Source organism: Typopeltis vanoorti, chromosome 14, assembly GCF_054136105.1.
Source record: "Typopeltis vanoorti isolate ZY-2024b chromosome 14, IOZ_Tvanoo_1.0, whole genome shotgun sequence".
Lineage (NCBI taxonomy): Eukaryota > Metazoa > Arthropoda > Arachnida > Uropygi > Thelyphonidae > Typopeltis > Typopeltis vanoorti.
In genome coordinates this window covers 73,303,893-73,331,252 of record NC_143562.1, presented here as the reverse complement: position 1 = coordinate 73,331,252, position 27,360 = coordinate 73,303,893, and the positions used below count along the sequence as shown (strand labels likewise).

The following is a 27,360-nucleotide window of genomic DNA, read 5'->3' as shown; positions in this document are numbered from 1 at the left end:
TGTGCATTAGTAGTCAGGTTTTTAGAACAGCTGTTGCTGGGTAATAAGAACACTAGCAAATGGATAGGCAAGCAAGGAAGGAGGACCATAAAGGTGGAATAAACTATCAAATTCTGTGATCTTAGAAAAATTTTTCTAAGGAACTGAAGTTAATAAGTTAATATTGAAGGATAGTATAATATATAAAGCCTTTTGTAGATTAGTGAGAATTAATGACAAGCAAGTGAAAGGAGCAAAGTGGAATCTGCAGTAAAGTTCTGTTTATTGGAACAGCTCAGTTCTTTTTTTTTGTCTGAGTTATTATTCTGCATGCCTGCTTCATCAAAATGAAGGAAAGATGCGTTAAGGAAACTTGCTTACTAGAAGAAGACCTATTCAAATATATTAGTCAAGTGAGATCTTTAATTTTGTATTCTAAAGAGTTGGATAAATGATAGAATAAATGAATGACTAAAAACAATAAAATAAAGAAGTAAAGAAAACAAAGGATGATAAAGAGGATAGAAAGTTTCTATATAATCAAAAGAAACTAGAACTTTTAGCTGAATGCTATTTTCTTGTTTTGTGTAGCATTCAATGTTAGCTCTCAGAATTGAATTTGACTGTGAGTCAGAGAATGAAAGATATATATTTTTATTGAGCTCATATTATGTAATTTCAGAATGGCCATATAGATATGTTTTAATATCTAATAAGAATTTAAGAGTTACGTGCATGGAATATTAGCATTTTCTAATTGTAATTCTGTTGAAAATATGAATGCCGTGTCTTTTTAGAGAGAGAGAGAATTACTCGATATACAGAATTGAATCTGTTTTATATATTTATATAATGTTTACAGTTTTATTTGTTTATATTTTTATATTTGAGTTTCATTCTCTAAACACATGATTCTGATTTTGAATTAATGCACCATCATAGAGAGAAATCTGAAATATATTACCCAACTAAAATAAAATTATATATAGGGACTCTTGACTTCATATCAGTTGCCTTAGTATTCCATTGTTGGATATGTTAACAGTTATATGTTTCAGTAAGGAAATATATAACTGTGATAGACATATTAATTAAAATTATAATAATGGAATTAACTTACGTAAAATATTATTTATTAGTAGAATTTTCACCTGAGTATCACAGGCATCTGCAGTACATGTAAAAAGCTAATTAAACAATAACTGACAATTCCAAAAGGTGCTACCTAAGTAGCTAATGTAAGATAACTAAAAAAGGTAATTAAATTTCCTAACTTATTTAAAAAAAAATAGATAAATAAATAAATAAATAATATATATATATATATATACAGTCATACCCCGACTTACGCGAATCTGGAGTTACGCGGTTTCTTATATGTACGTATTCCCATCCTGCTTCATGCCTCACTACTAGTCGTATTTTTCAGGCACCAGCCACATTCGCCAGTGTCGCACATGCAGTGAACAAGCACTGACGTGTTTCGCGTGATCTCCATTCATACACGATTTTTATAGTCTACAAACCTTGCGATTGTTTAATGTTATGTTCTTGATAAAAATTTTATCAGATAAAAAATAATATTGTCATCCAAAAGAAGCAAGTCCGATTCTTCTACTGCTAGCAAGAAAAGAAAAACATTGACTTTGGAAACAAAACTCAACATTATTAAGGATTTTGAAGGCAGAATGAAAATTTGTGAGCTAGCAAAGAAGTTCGAGCTACAGGAAACCACAGTAAGAACAATCATAAAAGAAAGGTTTACAGATTTTGGAGGACATAGATTTTAATGAGGAAAGAATTGTAGCCACAAGGCAAGGAATAAAAAAATCATTAGCTTGCTATGAAGAAATTTTGCATGACAAGAAAAAGACATTATCAGATGAATCAATTAGATTTTATGAAACCATCGACATCGAAATAATTTTCTTTTTTTTATGTACGAAAAACTACAATTATGATTATATTTCTTAAAAAATATAGGTGTTTTTGTAAACCTTTGGTCCCAATTGTATGTTTGTATATATAAATTACATGCAAGATTATACCCCGAGTTACGCGAATTCGACTTATGCGCTTTTTGTTGGTCCCACCTACCGCATAACTTTGGGGTTTTACTGTATATATATATAAATAAATAAAAGTTAGGAAAGATTAGCTGATTTAAAAAGTACTATCTCCCACAAAGGGGATAGACATAGATCATCGAATCTGTTTAAGTTAGGAGAGTGAAGTAAAGTTTCACATGTTTCTTTATACAGCCGTTCCATGAGGAACTGACTTTTGTGAAGGGCTCTTGTTTTGTTCCAGTGAACTGTATGTCTAGTGTTGATGGTATTCTCTGCAAGTCCAGACTGTTCAGGTTCAAAGTATTGAATTTAAGACTTGTGTTCTTCTAGCCGAATAAAAGCAGATCTTCCTGTTTGTCCAAAATAAGATAACCCACAAGAGCAAGGAATCTGGTAGATACCTGGATAACTGAGATGTGGAAGCTTGTCCTTTGGAGAAGTGAGAAAGGTGGAGATTCACTTCTTCAACTAGAACTGCTACTTATATAAAAAATACGTTGGATTTCAAAAATAAAATTTCGGATCTTCATTTCGACGCTTCGGATATTATGATTAGTTTAGATGTTGTTTCATTATTTACTAATGTTTGTTTATCTGACAGCATTGAATTACTGCAACAAGAATTTCCTTCAGACATTGTTAAAATATTTGTTATGTTACATTCTGGCTATTTTTCCTTTAAAAACAAGTTATATCAACAGATCGAAGGAACAACAGTGGGCAATTCTATTTCACCTGCTATTGCCAACTTCTTTATTATTATTAGTAGTAGTATTATTACATCACACCTCCAGGGAGTCCAAAGACTCATCGAGGGAGGACATCTACTCTACAACTCTTTGTTTCACTACTCCACCAACCTTCATCATCTAACACCAACGTCATCTACCGCTGACTACCACCACTAGTACTTTCACAGACAATCACAAACATCCATGCCACAGCAGGATTCAAACCCATAGCCTTTTGGCTGGAGAGCAGATACACTAACCACTCGGTCAACCAGGCCAGCAACGGAGCACTCTGAACAATGTATTTTTGACAACATTTCACGTAGACCTACTCATTAGTTCAGATATGTAGATGATATTTTTGCTATCTGGAATGGCTCTTTTGATGAATTACAACAGTTTCTCTCTAAATTAAATGCACTTCATCCAAGGATTCAGTTCACTCTAGAAGTAGAAGTAAATAAGTAGTTAGCCTTTTTAGATCTTTTAATTCTTTGCTAACCAGATGGTAACCTACATTTCTCATACATCAATCTTACATTAGCTACTTAGGTAGCATGTTTTGGAATTGTCAGTTATTGTTTAATTAGCTTTTTACATGTACTGAAGATGCCTGTGATACTCAGGTGAAAATTCTACTAATAAATAATATTTTATCTAAGTTAATTCCGTTATTATAATTTTAATTAATAGTTTTATCCTGTTACATTGTGTCAATTAATGCAAATATATTTTTCATTAATTTTACAGATTTGAATTTGGTGTTACAAATTTGAAAACTAAGCTTCCTTTTTTATATTTTATTAACAAAGTATATACAGTATATAAAAACACAGCATATAAAAAAAATTTTAAAGCTATAATGACCCTTCAACTCTCTCTCTCACACACACACACAAAAAAACCCCTTAAAATGTTGGGTGAGATCTATTCTAATATTAATTACAAAATGTCCGCAGAAGTGGAAGGTAACATATATTTTCAGCCAGAGAATCAAATGGATACAATAGAAAGTGGGAAGACTTGGCTAATTTGTTCTTGAAATTCAAAAGATGTCTTCCTTCCCAATTCTTATGTATTTTGAGTTAAGAAAGTTCTCTGAGGGAAAGCAGAAGCAGCAAATTTTTTTTTTGCATATAGTCACAGAAGAAAACGAAAGCTCATACCTGTATCTTCAATATATGCTTTACTGCAAACATATTCAGTTTCTATTTAAAACAGGTACTAAAAACATTAACAGTTTATTTTATAAGCTTCAACTGTCCAGCAGTGAAACAGGATACAGCCATGTTGGAATGATCTTGTGTATTTATTTGATAGCTGCCAGTTCCATAACCACATTGAATAGCGTTCCATCCAATATTCAGTCAAAACAAAAAGTGAAGATATTAACTTCTCAACAGGAACTTATAAGGAATACCCTGAAAATTTGTTTCATATATTTATTTTCTTGTAATATGGATGGTTGTAACTGATTCTTAAGAGAATCAGTTACAACTCTCTCTTTCCTTCTTCTTTTTCTATGTCCATTGATTTTTTTTTGCAAACGTCTCTCTCTCTCTCTCACTCACTCACTCACTCTAGAGCTGTCCTTTTTTCTTGTGTCCATTAGCATTTCTTGTGTTCATTTCATAACACAGAACAGCATGCTCTTTATTCTCTCTCTCTCTGATTTGTGAGTGTGAGTGATGTCATGACAGCTGGGTATCACAAACAGCAAAGTGGTTCAATAATAGTGGATAGATACATTAATTGGCAGTATACATCCAAGATAATTTTTTATGCAGTCAGCATAAAAAATGTCTACAGGTATTTTAATTCCAACAAGATATATATATTTTGTCAATCCTTCTTGTTGCTGCTAAATGAAGAACTGTTTCCATCAGTAACTTAAGCCATGAGGTTCAGATAGGCTTAACAGCCTCACTAGTCATTTATTAATAGTAAAATTGCTACTGCATTGTTCTTCTTACAACAGAATACTATTTTGACAAAGAAAATCTTGTCAGCATAACAATATTTTTACACATCTTTTATTCTGGTTTTTAATTAACTAAACCAAGAGTAAAATCTTCTGTAAACAAAATCATGTGAAGATATTTAAATATATTTACATTTTTATCTTTGTATTTTTTCTAATGCAAAGCACATTTATTTTTGGATGTATATATTATATATTGCTATGTATTATGAGAAGGGCTACTACCCAGATTGGTTTTGATTTTTATTGAGGTCTCATCATTGGAAACTGGTCTGGGTCGTGGCCCTTCTAATGATGCATTGCAATATACATCTCCAAAAGGAAGTGTTTTTTGTTTTATGAGATAATACTAAGGCAATTGATATGAAGTAAACAGCCTCTATATACAAATAGCCTAGCCATGAAGATGCTTTACACAAACTTTGTTTACTTGCACTTGGGTTAAGGATTAAACAAGAATATAATTTCTTGGCAAGTGTAATTTCATTGCTCAGTGCTCTTTCTATAGTTTTTTCTTGCAGCATATTTCTTTAAGTACTGAACTATTCATCCAGTTGAGTTCCAGTTAATTATGAAATTTAATCCTCTGGATAAACTTAAGCATTAAATTATGTAATGCAAACCGTAGTGCTATCCTTTTTGCATTAGTGTATATTCCATTAAATAATGTCTCTCAGTTAATATTTCTTAATTCTTTTATCATACAGCATCATAATTACCATTATGCCCTTCAGTATCATGAACATCATGTTACGCCAAGGCTCAAAAATCCCCTCCATAATACTTTAAGCCATATAAATTTATTCTTTAACACATTGACTGCTGCATGCAACAAGTGTGCCTCACACATACACTTTCTGCTAGCGCCATGTGATACATATTAAATTTAGTTTAATCCTTTATCCAAGTGTGAGCAAACAAAGTTTGCACCTGAAAGTATCTTCAGGACTGGGGTAAGGTGGTACAACACCTTACCACCCCATTCCTGAAGATGCTTTCAGGCACAAACTTTGTTTGCTCACACGTGGCTAAAGGATTAAACTAAATTTATTATAGTCTAACCAAGTGAAAAATAAACTTTCAACATGTGATACATATCTGTTTCACAGGTTAACTTGTCATTATTCACAGTGGTCTGTGAAGATATAAAAAAAATGAGTATCATGGCAGTTAACATGTTAAACTATGCTTTAGTATATATGAATATATACAGTAGCAAACAAATTAGTCCAAATAAGCTGAATTTGCATCAAGTTTTTGGTTTTGGACTATTTTCAGTTTTGGTTTTAGTTCTCTATTTTGGTTGAGTGTTGCATGTTTTAACTGTCTCTAAGATGTTTATTAATAGTGTAAGCAAGTTGACATTTGTAGTGTTTTATTCATTTTGTGTAGCTATAAGATGGATACATCTCCAAGAAAGCATTCAAAAATATGTACTCTTTCTCAGCACACATCCATCACTCAAATTAAAATTACCAATGAATGTGGTGTTGGTTTGGGTACTGTTAATGTGATTTTAAAGAGGTTTAGGGAGAACAGGTGCATTTTCTCTTGACAGAAAAGGAAAATGTAGGCAAAAAAGGAAAGCTACACTTACTCAAGATCGTTTACTAGTTATGAAAAGTAAAATAATTCAAAGATTGTATGCTGTAGAGTTAAATAGAGACTTGGCGGCTAGTGGGATTAATGTTTCTGACATGATACTCTGTTGAAGATTATTAGAAACAGGGAGGACTGCCCACAGACCAAAAAAGAAACAAAGATTTAACTGTTGAGAAGTGGAAGAAGGTCATATTCTCAGACGAGAGCCATTTCTTTGTCCAAGGAGAGTGAGTACCCTGTGTTTGCAAATCAGCAGCTGAGACTTCTCCTGCCCACCTTCAACAAGCTCCTAAATACCCAGCTAAAAATATGTTCTGGGGTTGATTTACATATGACAGTCCAGAATCACTTGTACCTATTGACGGTATGATGAAAAGTGACCAATAAATAAAAATATTGAAGAAAATATCCAGAAAGACAAAGAACTCATCCTAATAATTTCATTAATGAACTTAATAGGAACAGAGGAGCACATATGAATTATTAGATAAAGTTGGAGTTTAATTTTTGTACTTATTTTTTTTGCAAAATTAAAACATTTCTTTAAAATGTGAGTATTCTAATTAATTTATTTGCTACTGTATTATTCAGATATACAGTTTAATGTTGATTTCACCATTAATGTGAACTTCTTCCTATTGTTATTTGGAACACCTTTCACATCTACGTCCAGTTGTCATGTGTTTGCTTTGGTGTCATTCCTAAATATTTTAAAAACATTACAGATTTTATGGCCTCGATTATGTGTATTATTGCTCACATAATTAATTTATTATTAGTTTAATTCAGAGTTAGACTACTAAACTGATAGAGCCTGTGTAGCTCAGTGGATGTGGCGTTTGCACACCACCGCGCTTGGCCGCACGAAGGAAGTCTTGGTTTCGAGTCTAGTCGGCGACTAGAGGAAATTTTTCTAAGCCTTTTTTCGACCGGTTCCCGAGTTAGTCGATCTCTGGCACGGGCAAGCAGGTTTTTCCTCCCGGAAACTCGGGTTTTTCGTCCTGTAAACTCAAGAAAATCGACCGTAGAACCCACATTATTTCAGACATTAAATATATTGTGTTAGGGTTAGGCACCACGAGATGGCGGCACATTTGAGCCGTCTCTCTTCACTGCGTACCGCTTAATTAGTGATAGCCTTGGGCCATCTGTCTCTGATTGGGTACCAGTGGAGATTGAACTGCCCACTCAGTCTCCAAAAAGTTAGATAGGGCTAAATGGCCTCGCCTACTCCCGTATATACGGGAATAAAAAGGCGTTAGCTGATATATATATATATAGCTGATATACTACTAAACATTTTTGAAATAAAAATTCCTGATGGAAATTATGAAAATTCCAGAATTTCTAATTGACTCTAAGTTTTGATTATTATAATAGTGTTACTTAATTATTAGATTGAGAGAATGATTTGCAGTAGATAAGTTATGACTATGCTGTTAGCTATATGAAATACATACACCATTATTGGTGTATTATAAGCAAGTTTCACAGAATTAATTCATATTATAATTTAAAAAAATCTTTTTTTTTCAAAATGTGAATGACAGAATTTTCAAACATGAGATTCAGAGTTGTACTTTTCATGCTACTGATATAAGTATATTATTGGCTTATGGGAACAGCTTAGGCTGCAGTAATAGAAAAAAAAAAATTAGGTCATATATATTGAAAATAAGTTTCATTAAATAATATGCAATATTTTTAAAGTTCATGAGGTATATTTATTTTTGTATATTTTCCACTAATTTTTAATATTTTTTGTCATTTTAATTGAAAAAATGTTGACACCTCAATAAAAACATCTGTTTTAGCACAAACTGCACAGAACAAAGTTTTGAGAAAAAATGCTTATCTTAAAGATGGAAAAGTGTTGTATCATAAGTTATGTTAATAAATGAAGTATGATAATATGCTAATCATTTTGTATTTTAAGACCATAATGAATAACATGTGTTTGAGTAGTTTGGCTTTCAGGAGTTGTATTAGTAGAGAGAGAGAGAGAGAGAGAGAAAGATCTTATAAGAACAGTTACTGCCAGCCTTTGTTGTTATGTGCCATTCGGTCATTTTCAACTCTTAGTGATCTAGTGAACAAAGGCTCTCTGTCCTACTCAGCCTCTTATCCTTTCTCTCAACAATTGTAAGTTCTTTTATATTGTCCATCCAATTTGTTTGTGGTCTTCCTCTTCTTCTCATTCTCTCAATCTTCCCCAGCATAACTGCCTTTTCCAATGATTCATCAGCTCACATAATATGTCAACTTCTGTTTAGTGATCATCGCCTCCAAGGAGCATTCTGTCTTTATATTATCTAAAACCTTCTTCAGTCCATGAGATTCTTAATAGTCTCCTCCACACCCATAATTCAAATGAATCAATTCACTTTCTGTCTTTCTTCTTAATAATCTAGCTTTCACGTCCATACATCATGACTGGAAATACCGTTGCTTTGACAATTCTAACTTTCATGGCCTTACTCACACCTCTGTCTTTCATAATTTTTGCTAGGTTTAACATTGCTTTTTTCCCATGACTATCCTTTTAATTTCATCTTTGCATTTACTATCATTTCTGATTCTGGGCACCAGTAAATCATAACTATCAATGATTTCTATTTTATTTCCCTCTATTATAAATTCATTTAAATTGTCAGAAGCCATCACTTTTGTTTTGCTGATGTTTAAATTAAGCCCAGCTTTGTTACTTTCCATCTTAACCAATACAATGAACTGCTCCAGATCTTCCTTAGTTTTTGCTATGAGGGTTGTATCATCTTCATATCTTAAATTATTTATTTTCCTGCCACCAATCTTAATTCCAGCAAGATCTTTGTCTAAATCAGCCATTCTCATAACATATTCACTATAAATATAAATATTAAAAAGCTAAGGCGACGGTATACAACCCTGCCACATCCCTTTTTCCACTTGAACACTATCTGTTTCTCCAAAGGCTGTTTTTATTGAAGCTTCTTGGTTGTCATACAGTTCTCTTATTAAGAGAATTAGATGTTCAGGTTCCCATTGATCTCATTACAATCCACAGTCTGTTGTGATCCACACATTTAAAAGCTTTCTTATAATCAATAAAACAAATGAGTACTTTCTTCTGAAATTCTCTTGTTCTTTCTATAATCCATCTCATGTGTGCTATTTGATCTCTAGTTCATCTATCTCTCCCTGCCTGTTCTTGTGGCATTTCTCTATTCACATATGGCTCCAACCTTTGTTGGATCACTTTCAGCATAACTTTACTTATATGTGAAATTAAAGCGATGGTTCTCTAATTATTACAATATCTGGCATTTGTTTTTATTGGGATTGGGAGGAATACCGATGTTTTTCAATCTCTAGGCCAGTATATTTTCTTCCAAACCTGTTGACAAATTTCAGTCAATATATTCACTACTTCATCCCCAGCTGGTCTCAATAATTCCACTGACACACCATCAAGTCCTGGAGCTTTTTTCATCTTTTACCTGAATTACTTTTTACAACTCTTATCTAAGGATAAACTTCCATGTAACATCATTTATTTTTCTAAACAGATCTCTTGTTTTACCCATACCTACCAGTCTAATTTGTTAATAATTGTAGCAAAACTATGAGATTTTAAAGTGCTGAATACGAGGAATGCGTATCATGTTCATAGGTAGTCACTGATATTGAGGAAGTGAGCAGATTGTTGGAAGAGAGGTTTTATAAGGATAATATTCACTACTGAATAAGAAACTCAAAGAGTTTCATGCCTAATATATAGTAGAAACTATATAAAGTTCGGCGATCCCAAGTGTAAGCAAATACCTGGATACTGCAGCAACTGACCCTTAAGGTAGTGCAAGCTGAGGCAACTCATGTCAGCTTGCACTACCTTAAGGGTCAGTTGCTGCAGTATCCAGGTATTTGCTTATGCTTGGGATCGCTATATAAAGTTCAGCGATATATTCAACTATATATTCGGCATGAAACTCTTTGAGTTTCTTATTCGGCTAAGAAACGATATGGGATGTAATATCCCTTAACTTAAACAAGTCATATGTTGCCGAATTGAAGCCTTTGGCTCTTCATATATCTAATAATATTCACTATTTTGTATTTCATATTGTATATACTGTTTATATATAACTGAATAGCTAATAACACCAACAACTTGTTCTCTTAAATATAATATAAAAAAAATCGAAAACTATCTTCAATATTATCTGTTATCCTTTGAAGGCAATTCTCTTAATTTAAAAGAATAATATGTTAAAAAAGTTAGATTTAAGAGAATTTATTTCACTAATTCTTGATTGTTGCCAACTTGTGTAAAATATACATAGAAGTATTGCAGATTTTAGCATTCATTCTCATAATTAGTATTTTGGAAGCAGTGTTAATTTTATTTTAAATAAAGCTGTTTTTATTTTAAATAAGTTGGTTTGGATGAACCCTACAGAACCTGGTGAACACAAAATAGCCTGGGATACTTCCATGTGTGCAAGTAATACAGCTGGAGTGGAAGCCAAACGATTGATGGCCAAAGCATTTAAAGGCTCTCTTTCGTTACAACAGCAGCGGCAGTTGTTATCTGAATTGTCACAAGATCCAAAACTAGTGTACCACATTGGACTCACACCAACAAAAGTAAGATATATTGTATACAGATGTTTGTCGTATGTTTGGCGCATATTTTGCTGTGATAAAATAACTGGTGCAATGGGCACTTTTTATTTGAAATGTTACATATGAATAATTCGTATAGTTAACTTTGTCTTGATTGATATTTCATGGTAGTACTTTGTAATACTTTGTAATGAAGTTTATGCTAAAATTCAATTTTTCCTAGGATTTTTATAGTGCCCTTCTGTACATCAATGTACAAATGATAATTTGATCTTGGTAAGTAATTATTTGCACATGCTGATACCTATTATTTGTAGAATGACAATTTCCAGACTTATTATCATAAAAGCAATCAGCTGTCCATATTATGAAATATATGCAAATGACATTTTTTTGAAGGTTTGTATATTGTTTTCTTCCATATCTTAGCAACAGTTTACTGTTTTTTTTTTTTTTTTGTATGTGTGCAGAGCAGTGCACATTATTGTTAATTTTGATTTTGTCCTGAAAGTTTAATTTCAAATATGATGAAGTAGAAGAGAACTGGTATATTCCTTTGCTTCTGTAGTGATACTGAATTTCAGTTTTTTCATAGCCTTACCGCTGATGTCTGGAATTAGTTTTTCAGTATTAGTGTTGCCTAAAGATTAAAGTGAAATTATTATTATTGTATGGATGCCCCCATGGAGTCCTTATTAGAGACCCAAAGACTCATTATTAGAGACCCAAACTATTGACACAGTAATCTATCATACCTTGAAACTATTAACAGACAAACCACTTACAACTGATTCAAGCAACTCATTCCATTTATTTACCACTCTCCAAGCAAAAAAAAAAAAGACCTAGTCCTCATGCCCTTGCTAACTACACTCTTACCCAACATCCAGGGATGGCATGTTGTTCTTCCCCCTCTATCCAAGTGCTGAAATATTTCATTGGTATTAATCCTATAAAATCATTTAAGTAACTTAACTGTTTTTATAATATGTCTACCTTTTTTGCCTATCAACCAACTTTTGGAATCCAAAACTCTCAATTTATCCTCATAGGAAACATTCCCAGACCACTCACAATCTTGGTCACTCGCCTCTTAATCCAACTCACCACTTTCTCATCCCCAAGAAATCCAAGTGACCAGATCTGAGCACAGTAATCTAGATGTGGTTGTATCAAAGCTTTATAAAGAGGAATGATAACTCCCTTATCTGTGCTTGTTAGTGTGTTCTTCAATAGCCAAGTAATCCTGTGAACTATCATGGCTACTTTAGCAACATGCTCTCTAAACTTCAAATAATGGATGGAAATCCATTATTTGAAGGGAAGATTCACCAGGGAAGATTGTGAAAAGTCAGCTAAAATGGCACTATCCATAAAAAAACATCAATGAAAAATTTCTCTGCAGAAGTTTCTTATAGAGATGATTGTAGGTTAGTCCAAAATATGAGATGTATAGGTAATTTGAAATTAGAATTAATCACCATTTAAAATGAAAAATAATTTAGTATATGATAAAAATGGGTATCCTTCAAAAAAAAAAAAAATCACCAAAGTTTCACATTTTAAACAACTAAGATTTGAGCTATTTAGACTGAAATACATTAATATTATTGGAGATAAAGTGAAAGTTTGAAAACAAGAACCAAACAATAAAGACTGAGTTATAAATTCTGAAGAAAGCATTGATTGACTCAAACTGGGGAATCATATGTTGGGGTACGGAGAGAGAGAGAGACAGAGAGCAAAACAACAAATCTCTGGTGGATACAGCAAGTTAAAGAAGTCACTGGAGAGGAAATCATATAGTAAAAATATAATAAATATAACAAATTCTTTTCATGTGCTCTTAGAAAATATAAAGAAAGATGTAGGAAAGCTGTATGTAATGAGCTAAACAAAATTGTGAGTTAATTTTAGAAATAATATACTGTCTGCTCTCACTATAACAAACACTTTTATAACAAACCCACTTAATATAACAAACTACTGAAAAGTCTCAATGAAATCCCCATAGGTATAATGCTATGCTCTGCCAAAAAATTACCATACGAAACTATTTCTGTGGCCCCTACAAGTTTGCTGTAGTAAGAGTCCACTGTAGAAAATAACTTTAGTGAAGGTGGCAGTATGTTTGGAATCTACTAAGAAACCTTAGAAGTGAAAGAGTTTCATAAAAGGAATCAACAATCATATCTGTGATTTAAAAACTTAAGATGATGTTTTGCCAGTCCAGCATAATGATATATATGAAAAAAAAAAAAAAAAACCATATCGAACAACTATTAAATCAGCTTACACGTGAAAGAGCAACTTTGAAAATATCTAGGATAGATGCAGCTACAGTACATTTTGCTAGCACTTGAAGTAGAAGAGCAGCATCAGAAACCTGAAATGGGGAAAATCATCTGGAGTAGAGTGGAGTGGAAATGTAAGAATTACAGGAATTTTATTACTAAATGCTCCAGGAAAGATTTATGCAAGCATACTTAGAAAATGAGAACTAATTTTCCTGAGAGAAAAATTGGTTATGAACAAGCTAGAGTAATTTAGATCCAATGGGAATTTCCAAGACCAGACTTTTATCTCATTGCAAATAGTCAACAAAATATGGAAATATAAGGAACTCTGTTTATGTTTTGTTGATTTAAAAAAAAAAAAAAGCATAAAAGTATCAAATGAAAGACTTTATTTGAATGGTGTAGATTCTTTATAGAATGACAGATAGCTTTTACCAAAAATTGCAAGTTACAATTGAAGAATGTGTGCAGGATGATGGTTTCAATTTGAATTAGATGTAAAGCATGGTTTCTATTTCATATTATTTATAATCTCTATGGACAGCAATATTAATGAGATTGATGATATCAGCATATAGAATTCCACTGTTGGGCAAAAGCCGCTCCCCTATTTCTTGACTCTTCTCCATCACAGGCAGTCTGCATCCATTTAGTTTCCACTATTCCTATGATCTCATCTCTCCATCTCAACCTATAGATAGCTCGTTCTCTTTGCTAATCCAAATTGTAAATAAGGACAGTCCAGTTCCACTTTAACTCTTTGGCTTTTTGAATAACAACAATGATTTTTATGGCCTTCCTAATGTCCGAATTTTTACTTTTTGTGCTTTTCAATTCCCAAAATATTTCTCTTTATTGCTTTGGTATATGCTTTTTGTGTCAAAGACTAAGTTTTGGTGCACCCTTGTCAGTGCCAGCAATAGAATGGAATCAACACTTTCTTTTAAGGGAGGTGGACAAATCACCCTTCACCCACTGGCCCTGTCTTTAGTAATTCTTCCATGTTATGGTTATTCTGGACTTTATTTTTAGTTCTTGCCTGTTGATGAATATGGAGGATATTTTTCTGAGATAGGTAGACTTCGGACATGTTCAATGATGAGCTGTCTAGCAAGATAGGAATCTTTTGAGCTATTAATCATGATTTTTGTTTTTATAAAGTTCATTTAAGTCTTACTAGTTTGAATGCATTATTCAGTGCATTTTTCATCTCCATATGGGCCTCCCTCAGTGAGTCTAAGGACTCCATTTAGTAGCTCGTAATAATAATAATTTACTAAAATAAAGAGCCAAAAGGCTTCACTTTGACGATTCAAATTTATAAACATTAAGTGGATATTAAATCCAGCATTATTTCACAGCACTATATTCGGCTTTGAAAAAAAAAAAAAAAAACTAAGTACTCTACTATTTGTGATAATATTGCCATCTTCTCAGAAGACCCCACTGAAATAATAATAATAATTATTATTATTAGTTATAAAAATTGAGTGGATATTAAACCCAGCGTTATTTCAAAGTCAAATATAGAAACTATAAAAGTTTCGTGTGAAATTTGACCAGAGAGCTTACGGGAACACACTCGCCGATATTTACGAGTTGCCCTAGCCCTATCTTATGATAAAAATACCTTGGATAGTCCAATCAAGTTTTCTGAACAATTATTCAAGTGTAGCTGTAAAAGTTATTAGGTCACCTTGTTTAACAACTATTTTGATTGGAAAGTAATCTTTATTTCTTTGCAAACAGCTTCTTAATTTTTGCTGAATAGCTTTAGATTGGTATGATATATATAGAATTTAAATTTTGTTCCACTAGAGCATCTAAAAGAGTAGCATGGGCTATGGAGTCAGATGCTTTATTACAGTGAGAGTACTGTATAGAGGTTTCTTATATTTCTTATATTTTTTGATAATTTGATTTATTGTATGCAAGTAACCTGCTGGAGTGCTTAAGGGACAAAGCTATATAACTGAGAGGAGATCTCCACATACCCTTTAAAGGAATGCAGAGAACCTATCGGGGCTTTGACCTAATGTCCAATTCTCACCTTCTTGTGGTGCACCCTGTAGGGTATCTACCTGGATAGTGAATGAACAAGGATGGGCTGGCAATTTGGGATTTAGTCGACCAAATTGTATTCTTATTGGCTTAAACCAAAATACAAAATGATGGTACAACATGACAGAATTTCATGCCGGCTGGGGCATCACCTGGTTAAACAAGGCCCCTGTTGTTTTTACCCAGGAACCAGAGCAAACAGCAAAAAGTCAGCTACTGGAACAAATCCTAAAACTCACCAGAATTCAAGATTGGTACTATCAACATAAGAAGCTTGAATGGCAAAGAAATGGAGCTGGTTGAGGAATTGGATAAGTACCAGATCAACATAATAGGGGTGACTGAAACAAAAAAAAAGGCAAAAACTGGTGAGATCTTTCTGAGCAATAAGTACAAAATGTTATATTCAGGCAATGACAATCAAGGAAAAGAAGGAGTAGAAATTGTATTCAACACTAAATACGAGGCAAAGCTTCTTGAATGGCAGGCAGTCTCAAATAGAGTGATGTGGACAAATATCAGAATGGGGAACTGGACAATGAGACTTATTTGTGCCTATGAAGGTTCTACTAAGGAAGAAGTGGAGGAATTTTTGGTCAAAATCTTTGTTGGGGATCTAAATAGCAGAGTAGGAAATGATTGTCAGACATACAAAAATATTTGGGGAAATTTTGAAGAAAAGAGGAACTAATAATAATGGCAAATATCTGTTGGATTTCTGCTCAGAACATGGACTGGTTATAACTAACACAATGTTCCAACATAAAAATGTGCACAAATTCACATGGAGAGAAGAGGCAAGGAATAAGAAAAGTCTCATTGATTATGTTATTGTTGATAGTGATGTTTTCATCCTGATGCAGGACACTAGAGTGTACAGAGGATTTGAAATTGGAAGTGATCACCATTTAGTCTTGAGCAGGATAAAATTGAATTTCATATTGAAAAGAAGAACATGTAAGAAAGTTTTAAAGCGAATAAAAGTTGAGCAGCTCTCAGATATGTAGACTAAAATACACAAATATGATTGAATTAAAAATGAAAGAGTTTGAGAACAGGAACCAAATCTTGGATATTCATTGGCAAGCCCTAAAGAAAACACTGATTGATTCGGCCAGAGAGGCATGTGGCGAGGTTGTCTGTAAGGGTAGAAAAAGAACTCCATGGTGGACACAGGAAGTTAATGAATCACTCTCCCCAGCAACTTATAGGACACATATCACAAATGATAATTATTAATAATTGTACCATTAATGAAAGTGTTTTCTACTCAGACTTATTCTTTCCTATTCTTACATGTCTCATAAATGATGGTTCACATATTTTCAACTTTGAGTATTTCAAATATACCAACCAAATATAGCATTCTCCTTCATTGTTGTTTTCTAATAAATCCGAAAACAGATTGTTCCCCCACTCTACGCAGAAGTACTAAAAGTTACCTTGCAATATTAATTGCATTGGGCCAATTAAGATGAGCGCTGATGTGCTATACCCTTTCAAAACTTTCATACATCGATAAAAATACAATCACACGGTCATGGGCATCCACAGGGGGGGAACGGGGTACTTCCCCCCGGGATCAATTAAAAAATTCTACAAATTATAATCGTCAAATTGATTGAGATATGTGATCTTACACCCTCGACCCTGTGTCGCTTTTTCTGTCTTAAAATTTTATTATGGGTTGGTCTGTTTCAGCCCATGGCAGAGTAGCCATAGAACACGTTTTATTGCAGCAATAAAACATGTGTTCCTGTTTTTGGTTCATCTTTTTCTGATTTGTGAACAGTGACCGGTTAGTTTGCCCTCTGTGTCTAGTGAGTCACTGAGTGAAGTGTGAATTGTAAATTTATAGTGAAACAAATTTAAACAGAAAAATACATTTTTAAAAGGTAAGTGTATGTAATTTAATATTATTTTACTGGTTAGTTTTATGATTTTTTTGCTTTTAAACTGAAATAATTTAATTTAGGATTTATTAATTAGTTGATTTTTAATGAAATATGCCAGTCAATTTTTTTATATATGAAATTGTGCTAAAAACTATTAATTCAGAATACTTTTTTTTTTCCAAAAATTAAAGATCATTAAAATCGATGTAAAATGAAAATAATGTATTTATAGTTTACACCGACAAATAATTAGATTAAATAAAAAAAAAGCTATAAGTCGTTTATTGATGTAATTATTTGTCTCCAAGCTTTGCCCCCCCCCCGGAAAATTTTCTGCAGACGCACGGCCATGCATACGGTCAAATTGACGTAAAATTTGTAGCATGGGTTACATAACCCACACGACAGCACAACCAACCGAAATGTGCATGCGACGCCACTGATAAATACAGATCCTTATTATATTTCCGTGATGTCTCAGAGTGAAAATCTGATCATGACAATCCCTATTTGCTCTGTACCTAGCTCGTTCTTCTCAAGTATGCTTTCATTAACCTTAGTTGAGACATTCAGTAGGAGGTTCCTCTGTAATTTTCACACTGTTTGATTTTCCTTTTTATAGATAGGCACTATTAAGAGCTATATTACAGTCATTCAGAATTTGAACTTTTGCTCTGAACTTCTTAATATGCAAGTTAACCACTGTAAAACTTTTAGACCTTTTATATTTGTGCATTACTTTTTGAATATCATATGCTCCACGTGTTAAGGTTTTGATGGCTTTTTTTCCTACCTCAAGTATTCATACATACTTCTGATTGCATTCCTCTTGAATATTTTCTACCACTGGTAAATTTCAAAACTTAAAAAGTTTTGAAATTTACCACTGAGTTTATGTGAACATAACCTTCGCATTGGAATTGCCTTAGATTGACTACATAAAAGACCTGGACTCTGCACAGGAGCCTATGTATTCCCTTTTATGAATGCTTTTTTTTGGGGGGGGGGGGGTCACTGGCCTGACAGCTATTTTGAACTATTGGTTCTCATAAGAGATTAGACAGAAACATGCTCAGTCTCATAAGAGGTTAGTCATAGCAATCCCATGACATAAGAGATTAGTCATAGCAATCCTTTGACTTGGGATTGTTATGGATTTGAATGGAAGGTTTTTGTCCTTTTTGGTTTCTGCCTGGTCTCATATGAGAAGCAGCAGTTTGAAACAGCTGTCAGGCCAATGAAACTTAAAAGCAGTAATAAAAGCTGAATAATACATGGGTTCCTGGGGAGAGTCCATGTCTTTTAAGTAGTGCCAACCCAAGGAATTCCTGTGCTGATGGTTATATTCATATAAACTCATTGGTAAATTTTGAACCTTTTGAGTTTCTGTCTTATCTGGCTATAATATCAGTAGATTAATAATATCCTTATAATCTGTAATTTACTATGTCAGATTGGAGCTTCTTAGGCTCTATTTCAATAATGTTTTGATATTCTTAAAGAGCTGGAAGTTATAGTCTAGAAAATACTTCATGGGAAAGGCTGTTCCACAGAACTATAATAGATGGAATAAATGATGAACAGGAGCAACAGGTTCAGTGAGTCTGTGGTTCAACTATACTGGTGTCCAAAATCTAAGAACAAACACTATTTCTGAAGATTACAACTAGAAATTCAGATGAATCAGCTTGTGGCAGTTTGTATAACTGATGATTTTGAGTAGAAAGCAGGTACACATTCAAATTTTTGAATCACGTACAAAAGGGGTCAGATTGTAGCACTCAACAGGATAAAAGGCTGTGCTAAACAAATTGTGTTTGAAGGAAGCTCTTTTTGTGCAGGAATAAAGCTGCAAACTTGAATGTTTTGTAATGTTTCAAAGACATCACCTAGATGATTTCACTCTGGGTAGGATTATTGGAAAGCTTTAAGAAGGTCACAGAATTACTGATATTGCCAGAAAGTTTGGAATCTCACTTAGCATTGTATTCAGGCTCTGGGCAGCATTTCAAACCAATGGAATATGTTTCAGATATTTACTAAGAGGCTGCTGTCTCACTCTACCATGGACCATGAAGACAGATTTTTGGTTATAACAGCAAAATGTAATCGATGCAATGGCAGATCAGCTTGCAGGTCGGCTCCATTCAAGCACAGGTACGTGGATAGCTCAACAAACTGCAGCAAGACGTCTGCAACAAGTAGGCCAATATGCTGAAGGTTTGTAGTCTGCATCCCTTTAGTCACAGCTCATTGTAGAGCATTTTTTCAGTGATGCTGTATCCATAAAAATTGGACAAGACACCAATGGGCTAATGTACTTTTTACAGATGAGTCTTTTTTTTAGTCTTTCTGTCGATTCTAGATGACACTTGATCTGGTGTGAAAGTGGTACCGCCTACCATTGTGAGAATATTCTTGAAAGAGATACATACAGTGGTGCTGGGGTCATGGTGTGGTAAGGCATTATGCTTATTGGACTGAGCTACAAGTTCTGGAAAAGGGGACTATGACTGGTGAACGATATTTCATAGAAGTTCTTCAATGTCATGTTCGATTGCTCCATGGTGCTGTAGGCAAAGAATTCATTTTTATGGATGACAATGCCACACCACATCATACACGAGCAGTGGAGATACTTCTAGATACCAAGGATATTAATTGAATCGAGTGGCTAGCATACACCCCCAGATCTCAAACCCCATAGAACATATTTGGGATGCAATAGGCTGCTCGAAATTCTCCTCCAGAAAACAAACAAAGCCTTATTCTTGCTCTGAAGGAGGAGTGGGCCAGTTTGGCAAGTACAGTACAACATTTGAGAGCTGCATCACAGTTCGGGGTGGACATATTCCATAATGAAATGTCTCTGCATAATTTTCTGTAAGCACTGTACATTAATTCCTTAACTACTTCCTTACTAAATTTGTAACTTTAGACAAAAGCTTATTGCAATTTAATTTCTATGAAATTTGTAACACATTATTTGTTGATTAATATAATTTATTAGTATGCTGGCAATAAATTTATGTCAACATTTGGCTGTAGTCATGAAAATGTTTTCATATATATAAGTAAAAATATAGTTTGACCTTAGCTTTTGTACACTAATGTATAAAAGGATGTTGGGTAGCTGCTGCTGCTGTTCATGTTCCTGTAGATTTACCAGAAATGAGTGACATAATGGATGCTAGTTCTGTTGAACAGTGCCCTGGAAATATCTGTAGTATATGCTAAACCATGCAGTACAGCAATATCTCAAGCTTCAAGTTTATCTATGATAAGTGCCCTAAATGCTGATCCCCCCCCCCCCATCATCCTGCAATAAGGCAACAACATATTTATTTTCAATACTTCTAAAACACAGTTTTGCCTATTTCTTTACAAAAAAGATATAACTTCTTCACTACTTTTGATAATGCTCAACTTAACATTCAAGACCAGATCTCTTTTCTCAGAATAACTCTTATTTCTAGTCTCTCCTGGCATCCCAAATAGAAGAGAAACTGCACAGAAACTGCCATGTATGAGACAGTAGCTGAGGAGTGTAAGAGAAGGGTCTTCATTGAACTGAACTGCTCTCTACTCTGAACTTCATCAAGAATTTTTAGACAGGTCCTAGGTGCACCACCCCAAACGTGAGAGTGGTATTCCAATGGTGGTGGTGGTGGGGGGAGGGGGATTTGAGATTTGTACATAGCAAACAGCTGGACAGGAGAGAAGTGATTTCTTGAACAAAAAAGGGTGCCAAGTTTTCTGGAAGCTGAAGATTCTATAGAAGTGGTGTGATTATGCCAGGAGAGACTAGAAATAAGAGTTATTCTGAGAAAAGAGATCTGGTCTTGAATGTTAAGTTGAGCATTATCAAAAGTAGTGAAGAAGTTATATCTTTTTTGTAAAGAAATAGGCAAAACTGTGTTTTAGAAGTATTGAAGATAAATAGGTTGTTGCCTTATTGCAGAATGATGGGGGGGGGAATCAGCATTTAGGACACTTATCATAGATAAACTTGAAGCTTGAGATATTGCTATACTGCATGGTTTAGTATATGAATGGAGAGTGCCATCATCAAATCTAAGAATAGGGCCCAAGATCAGTTAGAGCGAGTCATTTATATATATACAAGATCAGTTAGAGCGAGTCATTTATATATATACAAGATCAGTTAGCGCGAGTCATTTATATATATATATATATATATATATATATATATATGGAAGAAAAGTGAGTTAAACAACAGATCCCCTTAGAAACACTTGCATTAACAGGAAAATCTGAATAGAGAACATTCCACTATTATACACAGTGAATGACCTGAGAAAAAACAGACAATCCAGAAAGTGAGATCATAAGATGGTAGTTTGAGAAGTCTTCAATGCAGATTCTATCATATGCCTTGGAAATGTCAAGTGCAATGGCACAATTTTTTTGTCCGACACACTCATTTCGAACACTTGTTTTTATCCTGCTAAGAACTAGGCGGCAATCACTTTTTTTTATTTCAAATTCTGCAAAGACTGGGATATAACCTTATATCCTGGATCATTTGGAAACTATCACTGTTAGTTTATAAAGAATGTAAATTAATGAGAGTTTGGATTTCCTCCCTATGTGAATTTATTTGCATTTTGGAATATGGACTTAAGTTGAAATTGATGGAGAGTGCATGTTATGGGAAGGTCATTACATGCACATGGAGAGTGCATGTGATGACCTTCCCATAAATCAGCAATTTATTTTTTACTGTTCTGTTGAATAGCAGATCAGAATAATTTTTGATTATGTTTATAATCATAGCATCACCCTTAAGTTAATTGATTTTCATCACCTGGTATGAAACCACCACCCTATTTATTGTAAGCCTAAAGCAGCTGCTAAATTATGTTTATCTTCTAGAGCAGTATTTTCAGATTATCTGATCCTTAGCTTTTCCATGATACTAATGTGTTAGAGGTTTGCAGCCTTTTATTGAATGGGATCATTATTTTAAAAAAATCACTCAGTATAAAATACATTATCGTTTGGTTAACCAATTTATCAGCACACTCTCATTTATTTGAAATCCATATGAATAGCATGGAGAATTGATGTGTGGAAGTTCAAAATTGGATATTTTGTCTGAAGTCCTAATTGGTTATTATGTAGGATAATTTGTTTTATCCTATCAAGTGTGAACCTCACACTTGATAGGATATAAATCTATTGTATATTTCGACTTTAGGTGGACTGAGGATTAGAGAATCCAGAAATCCTTATAGTCAACATGGTATTTTTTTTTTCAAGCTGTTTCAAACTCCCAGTAAACAGAGCAGTGATTTCACACTGGGCAGTGCAAATTCTATTCCACTTAAAGATGCTCACAAATATCCATGTTGTTCTGTAGTGCATTTCTGATTGGTTGAGGAGGAGACACTTTCACCAGATCAACCCAGACTGGCTTAAAGATATCTTTAGTTTTTGACTTCAAGATTTAAAAGCATACCTCACACACATCATATGTCTGTTAGTGCAAAATGTGGTGGGGTGGAAACAAGTTGTTCTGTGCATAAATTTAATTTAAATGTTTATTAGAAGTTAAGAAGTTATTAGCTAAAGTTATAAAAAAATACTGTTCTATTAACTTTCAGCTTCCAGATTTGGTTGAAAATAATCCATTAATTGCTATTGAAGTTCTTTTAAAACTGATGCAATCAAGTCAAATCACAGAGTAAGTTTCCTACTATGGCAGTAAGTAGCTGAGTTACTAGTGATGCATTTAAACTCTGAATTAACATATGGAGTCTCTTGAGACTCCATGTGTTAATTCTTTCTTTCTTTCGAGCTGTCATGTTTGTTGGTATAAAATGCAATATGCTTTTATAAATAAAAATTCACTATCTGTATTTAGTAGTAAATTAACTTTCTTAATCTTTGTTCACTAAATAGTTCATTAAATATTATATTTAAGATCTGTTTGTTGGTTTCTCAGATCTCACTAAGCTATATGTACCCCAAGAAAATAAGTGTGTGAAATAAATAAATCTTTCAGTATTACAACTAAAATTAGTGTGGTATTTATTGCATGAATAAAATTACTTGAATCTCTTTTGCTATAGTATGCTTTCATCTGCTTTAATTGTAATATAGGATCATCAAAAAATAAGGTCTGTGTTTTGAATGTTTATGTTTTATGAAATTAACTTACAGAAGTGATTTTTTTTTTAAATGGAAAAACATGTTTTTGAGTTTCTAGTTTTTGTTGCTTACATTTGTGTTGTGTATGCCAGTGACACCATTGTAGCTATGTCCAAAACATGTTATCTTTCTATGTGTTATGATATGCTGTGTGTATGTGTGTGTGTGTCTTTGCATTAATGCAAAGAAATGAATAACCGTTGTGATTAGATTTAGTATGAAGGTCAGCAATAACAAGACAAAGATAATCAAAATAGGCAGAAGCATTGAAAATATCAGCTGCATTGTGAATGGAGAACCTATAGAACAAGTAAAACATTTCAAGTACTTAGGCACGATTTTTAGTGAAGATGGTAAATTAAATATGGAAATAGACAACAGAATCAACAAAGCTGGTATGGTAGGAAGTCAACTGAATAAATTTATATAAAATAAGAGAGAAATTAGTCAAAACACTAAATTAGCTGTACACAAGACAGTGTTCAAACCAGTTTTAACTTATGGATCTGAGAGCTGGGTCAGAAGTTTAGGATGATTTAATAATGCTTCACAGCTTTCTTTATAAAGCTGTTCCATAAGAAATGTACTCTTGTGCAAAGTTTTAGCATTCTTCTAAAAGATCATATCTAAAATGTTTTCAGATATGACGATTCTTTGTCAACCAGATGAAAGTCTTCAGTTCTCTGTATTTCAGAAGATAGTACATACAGGATGCTACATCCATGTACAGGTTTACCATAATAAGTTTTAGAAAAATGGTGCTATTAAAACTTAATTTTTTGTTTCCCTAAGTGATGTTCTGCAGATGCCTTGATACATTAACAGTTATAACACATTGTAGCAGGGTGCTTAAGGGTCAAAGCTGTATAACTGAGAGGAGACCTCCACATAGCCTTTAAAGGAATGCTGAGAACCGACCAGGGCTTCTCACCTAATGTCCAATCCTCACCTTCTCATGGCGCACCCTGTTGTGTATCTACTTGGATACTGAACGAACGAGGATGGGCTGGCAATTTGGGATTTAGCCGACCAAATTGTATTCTTATTGGTTAAACCAAAATAAAAAATGATGGTACAACATGACAAAATTCATGCCAGCTGGGGCGTCACCTGGTTAAACAAGGCCCCCATTGTTTTTCCCAGGGAACCAGGGCGAACAGCAAAACATCAGCTACTGGACCAAATCTCAAAACACACCCCAACTCAACATCACCAGAGTTAAAGATCGGTACTATCAACATAAGAAGCCTGAATGGCAAAGGAATGGAGCTAGCTGAGGAATTAGATAAGTACCAGATCGACATAATAGGGGTGACTGAAACAAAAAAGACATAAACTGGTGAGATCTTTCTGAGGGAAATAAAACTGAATGTGAGAATTACAGAGGTATTTCCCTACTGAGTGTTCCTGGCAAGATCTATGCAAGTATACTTGAGAAACGATTGAGAAGAATTCTGGAAGAAAAGCTGGGTGAAGAACAAGCTAGATTCAGGCAAAATAGAGGCTGTCAGGATCAGATTTTCACTTTACGACAAATAGTCGAGAAAGCATGGGAATATAACAAAGATCTGTATTTAAGTTTTGTTGATTTTGAAAAGGCATATGACAAGGTGCCAAGAGAGAAGCTATTCAATACACTACAGTTATATGGTGTCAATGGGGCATTATATCAAGCAATACTTAGTCTTTATTTGAGTTGTAAGTCAGCAGTTAGAATTGAAGGAAGTACAGGAAGATGGTTTAATGTTAAATCTGGTGTGAGACAAGGATGTACATTATCCCCTCTGTTATTCATTATCTATATGGATCACATTATGAAGGAAAGTGGTATTAAACATGATATCAAAATTGGAGATGTTAATGTCAGCTCTTTGCTTTATACGGACGATGTTATACTTCTAAATAAATCCTCTACAAGATTCCCTGACTAAATTGAATAACTGTTGTAATAGATATGGTATGAAGGTCAGCAATAAAAAGACAAATACAATGAAAATAGGCAGAATCATTTAAAATGTCAGCTGTGTTGTGAATGGAGAATCTGTGGAACTAGTAAAACATTTCAGCTACTTAGGCACGATTATTAGTGAAGATGGTAAATTAAATATAGAAATAGACAACAGAATCAGCAAAGCTGGTATGGTGGGAAGTCAATTGAATAAATTCATATGGAATAAGAGAGAAATTAGTCAGAACACTAAATTAGCTGTATACAAGACAGTGTTCAAACCAGTTTTAACTTATGGATCTGAGAGCTGGATCAGAAGTAAAACACTTAACCAAAGACTAGAGACCACAAATATGAGAGTCCTGAGAAAGATTAGAGGTGTGAACAGATGGCATCAATGGCAATATCATATTAAAAACAAGGATATTAGTAAAGAACTTGATATTGTCAGCATCCAGGAATGCGTTAGCAGAGCTAGTCTCAGGTGGTATGGTCACTTAAATAGAATGGGAGAGGAAAGATTAGCAAAACAAGTATTCTCTGCCAGGTTGGCAGGAAAACGACCCAGAGGAAGACCAAGATATAGATGGATTGATACAGTATAAAGTGCCTTAGACGATAGAAATATAAGATCTGATAATGTTGGAGTCTTGACAAGTAACAGACTTATTTGGAGGAAAATTGTAGATAGGAAGTTAGTAATGATGTAATTTTTTTATGTAGTACTATCATATCCTGTACACCCCTTGAGGTGTACATGGCAGGAATTTGATGATGATGATGATGACATTATAGTAGTATTCTTAACAAATGGCATAAATATAAAACTTGGATTTTATATTTAAAATAATAATTCAGGTGTTATGATGATGATGATATGTATGATGGTGAGGGCGGTATTATTGAATCTTTAAAAAAAAAAAAAAAAAAAAAAAAAAAAAAACTTGTGTGGGATTTAAATTCATGTTTTTTTTTTAAATTGTAGTAATATGTACATTGTGCTGATCATTTTTCATATTGTCATGTTTACAGGTATTTCTCTGTTTTAGTAAATATGGAAATGTCCCTTCATTCTATGGAAGTAGTCAACAGGTTAACAACTGTGAGTACATTTATTGTAAAAAAAAAAAAGTCATATATTTAGCTTGGTTATTATATGGGTATTTCATAAATATTTGTTTTTTTTAAAGTAAACAAAATCATTCTTTTGTTTACTTTAGTTTATAGTAATGCCTGGTATTTTTTTGGGGGGCGGGGGTTTACAAAGTATGGACTGATTATCTTAGAAACTTCTTTCTTATCCTCCTGCCTTTTTTATTTAAATTTTTGTACTATTAATCTGATAGTGCACTATTATTTAGTAACAAAAGAATTTATTACAATAAAATCTATCAAAATGACCGCCACAACTCGGTGTTCTTTCAGAAGGTTTTATAACAAAGATTGGTATAATACCAATCTTTGTTATAATAGCCACTAATAGCCTAATACTGCATAATAGAGTTCTAATGTACTAGTCTTTCTGCATACTTTAGAGGTGGTAGGGAAGCATTTTAGACTAAAATCACTTTGCCTCAAAAACTACATGAAACGTTTATTCAAATTTGGGTACAAATGCATCAAAACCCAACCAAAGATCAGAATTGACAGAATAAACATTGTCTTTTCAGTAGTTTGTTAAACTGTGTGTACTAGAAACTGACTGCAATAATTTCATTATTTATATAATAATTATTTTCAGTTGTATCTAAAAACTCATAGTTTTCAATCACATTAAAAACTGCATTCTACAACTAATCACTTAGTCCAGCTGGAAGCATCTGTTAGAGATGCCTTCCTAAAACATGAGTACTAAGTTTTCTTTGATATGGAAAAGCATAACACAGCTTGGTGATTTGGAGTATTGTAAGACCACAATTTTGGTCTAAGAGGAATCTCCCTTTTTTTTTTTATCAAGAACTTTTTATCCAGCTGAATCTTCCAAGATTGAGTGGGAGCTGCTCTCTCTCCCAATCATA

The 27,360-nt window shown here is 33.5% G+C and overlaps 1 protein-coding gene across 4 annotated transcripts in view; it reads left to right on the top strand.

Moving 5' to 3' along the window:
- The window catches only part of Not11 (CCR4-NOT transcription complex subunit 11), a 172,708-nt gene that overhangs the window by 109,054 nt on the left and 36,294 nt on the right, over nt 1-27,360 (top strand). For 3 of the 4 annotated variants that reach the window (XM_090404488.1, XM_090404487.1, XM_090404489.1), the window contains 3 exons: nt 10,779-10,988; nt 22,848-22,927; nt 26,375-26,444. In XM_090404488.1, the coding sequence (XP_090260614.1) occupies nt 10,779-10,988; nt 22,848-22,927; nt 26,375-26,444 (360 nt within the window). The remainder of the gene's footprint in view (nt 1-10,778; nt 10,989-22,847; nt 22,928-26,374; nt 26,445-27,360) is intronic. The other variant, XR_016549416.1, reaches the window with a different exon arrangement.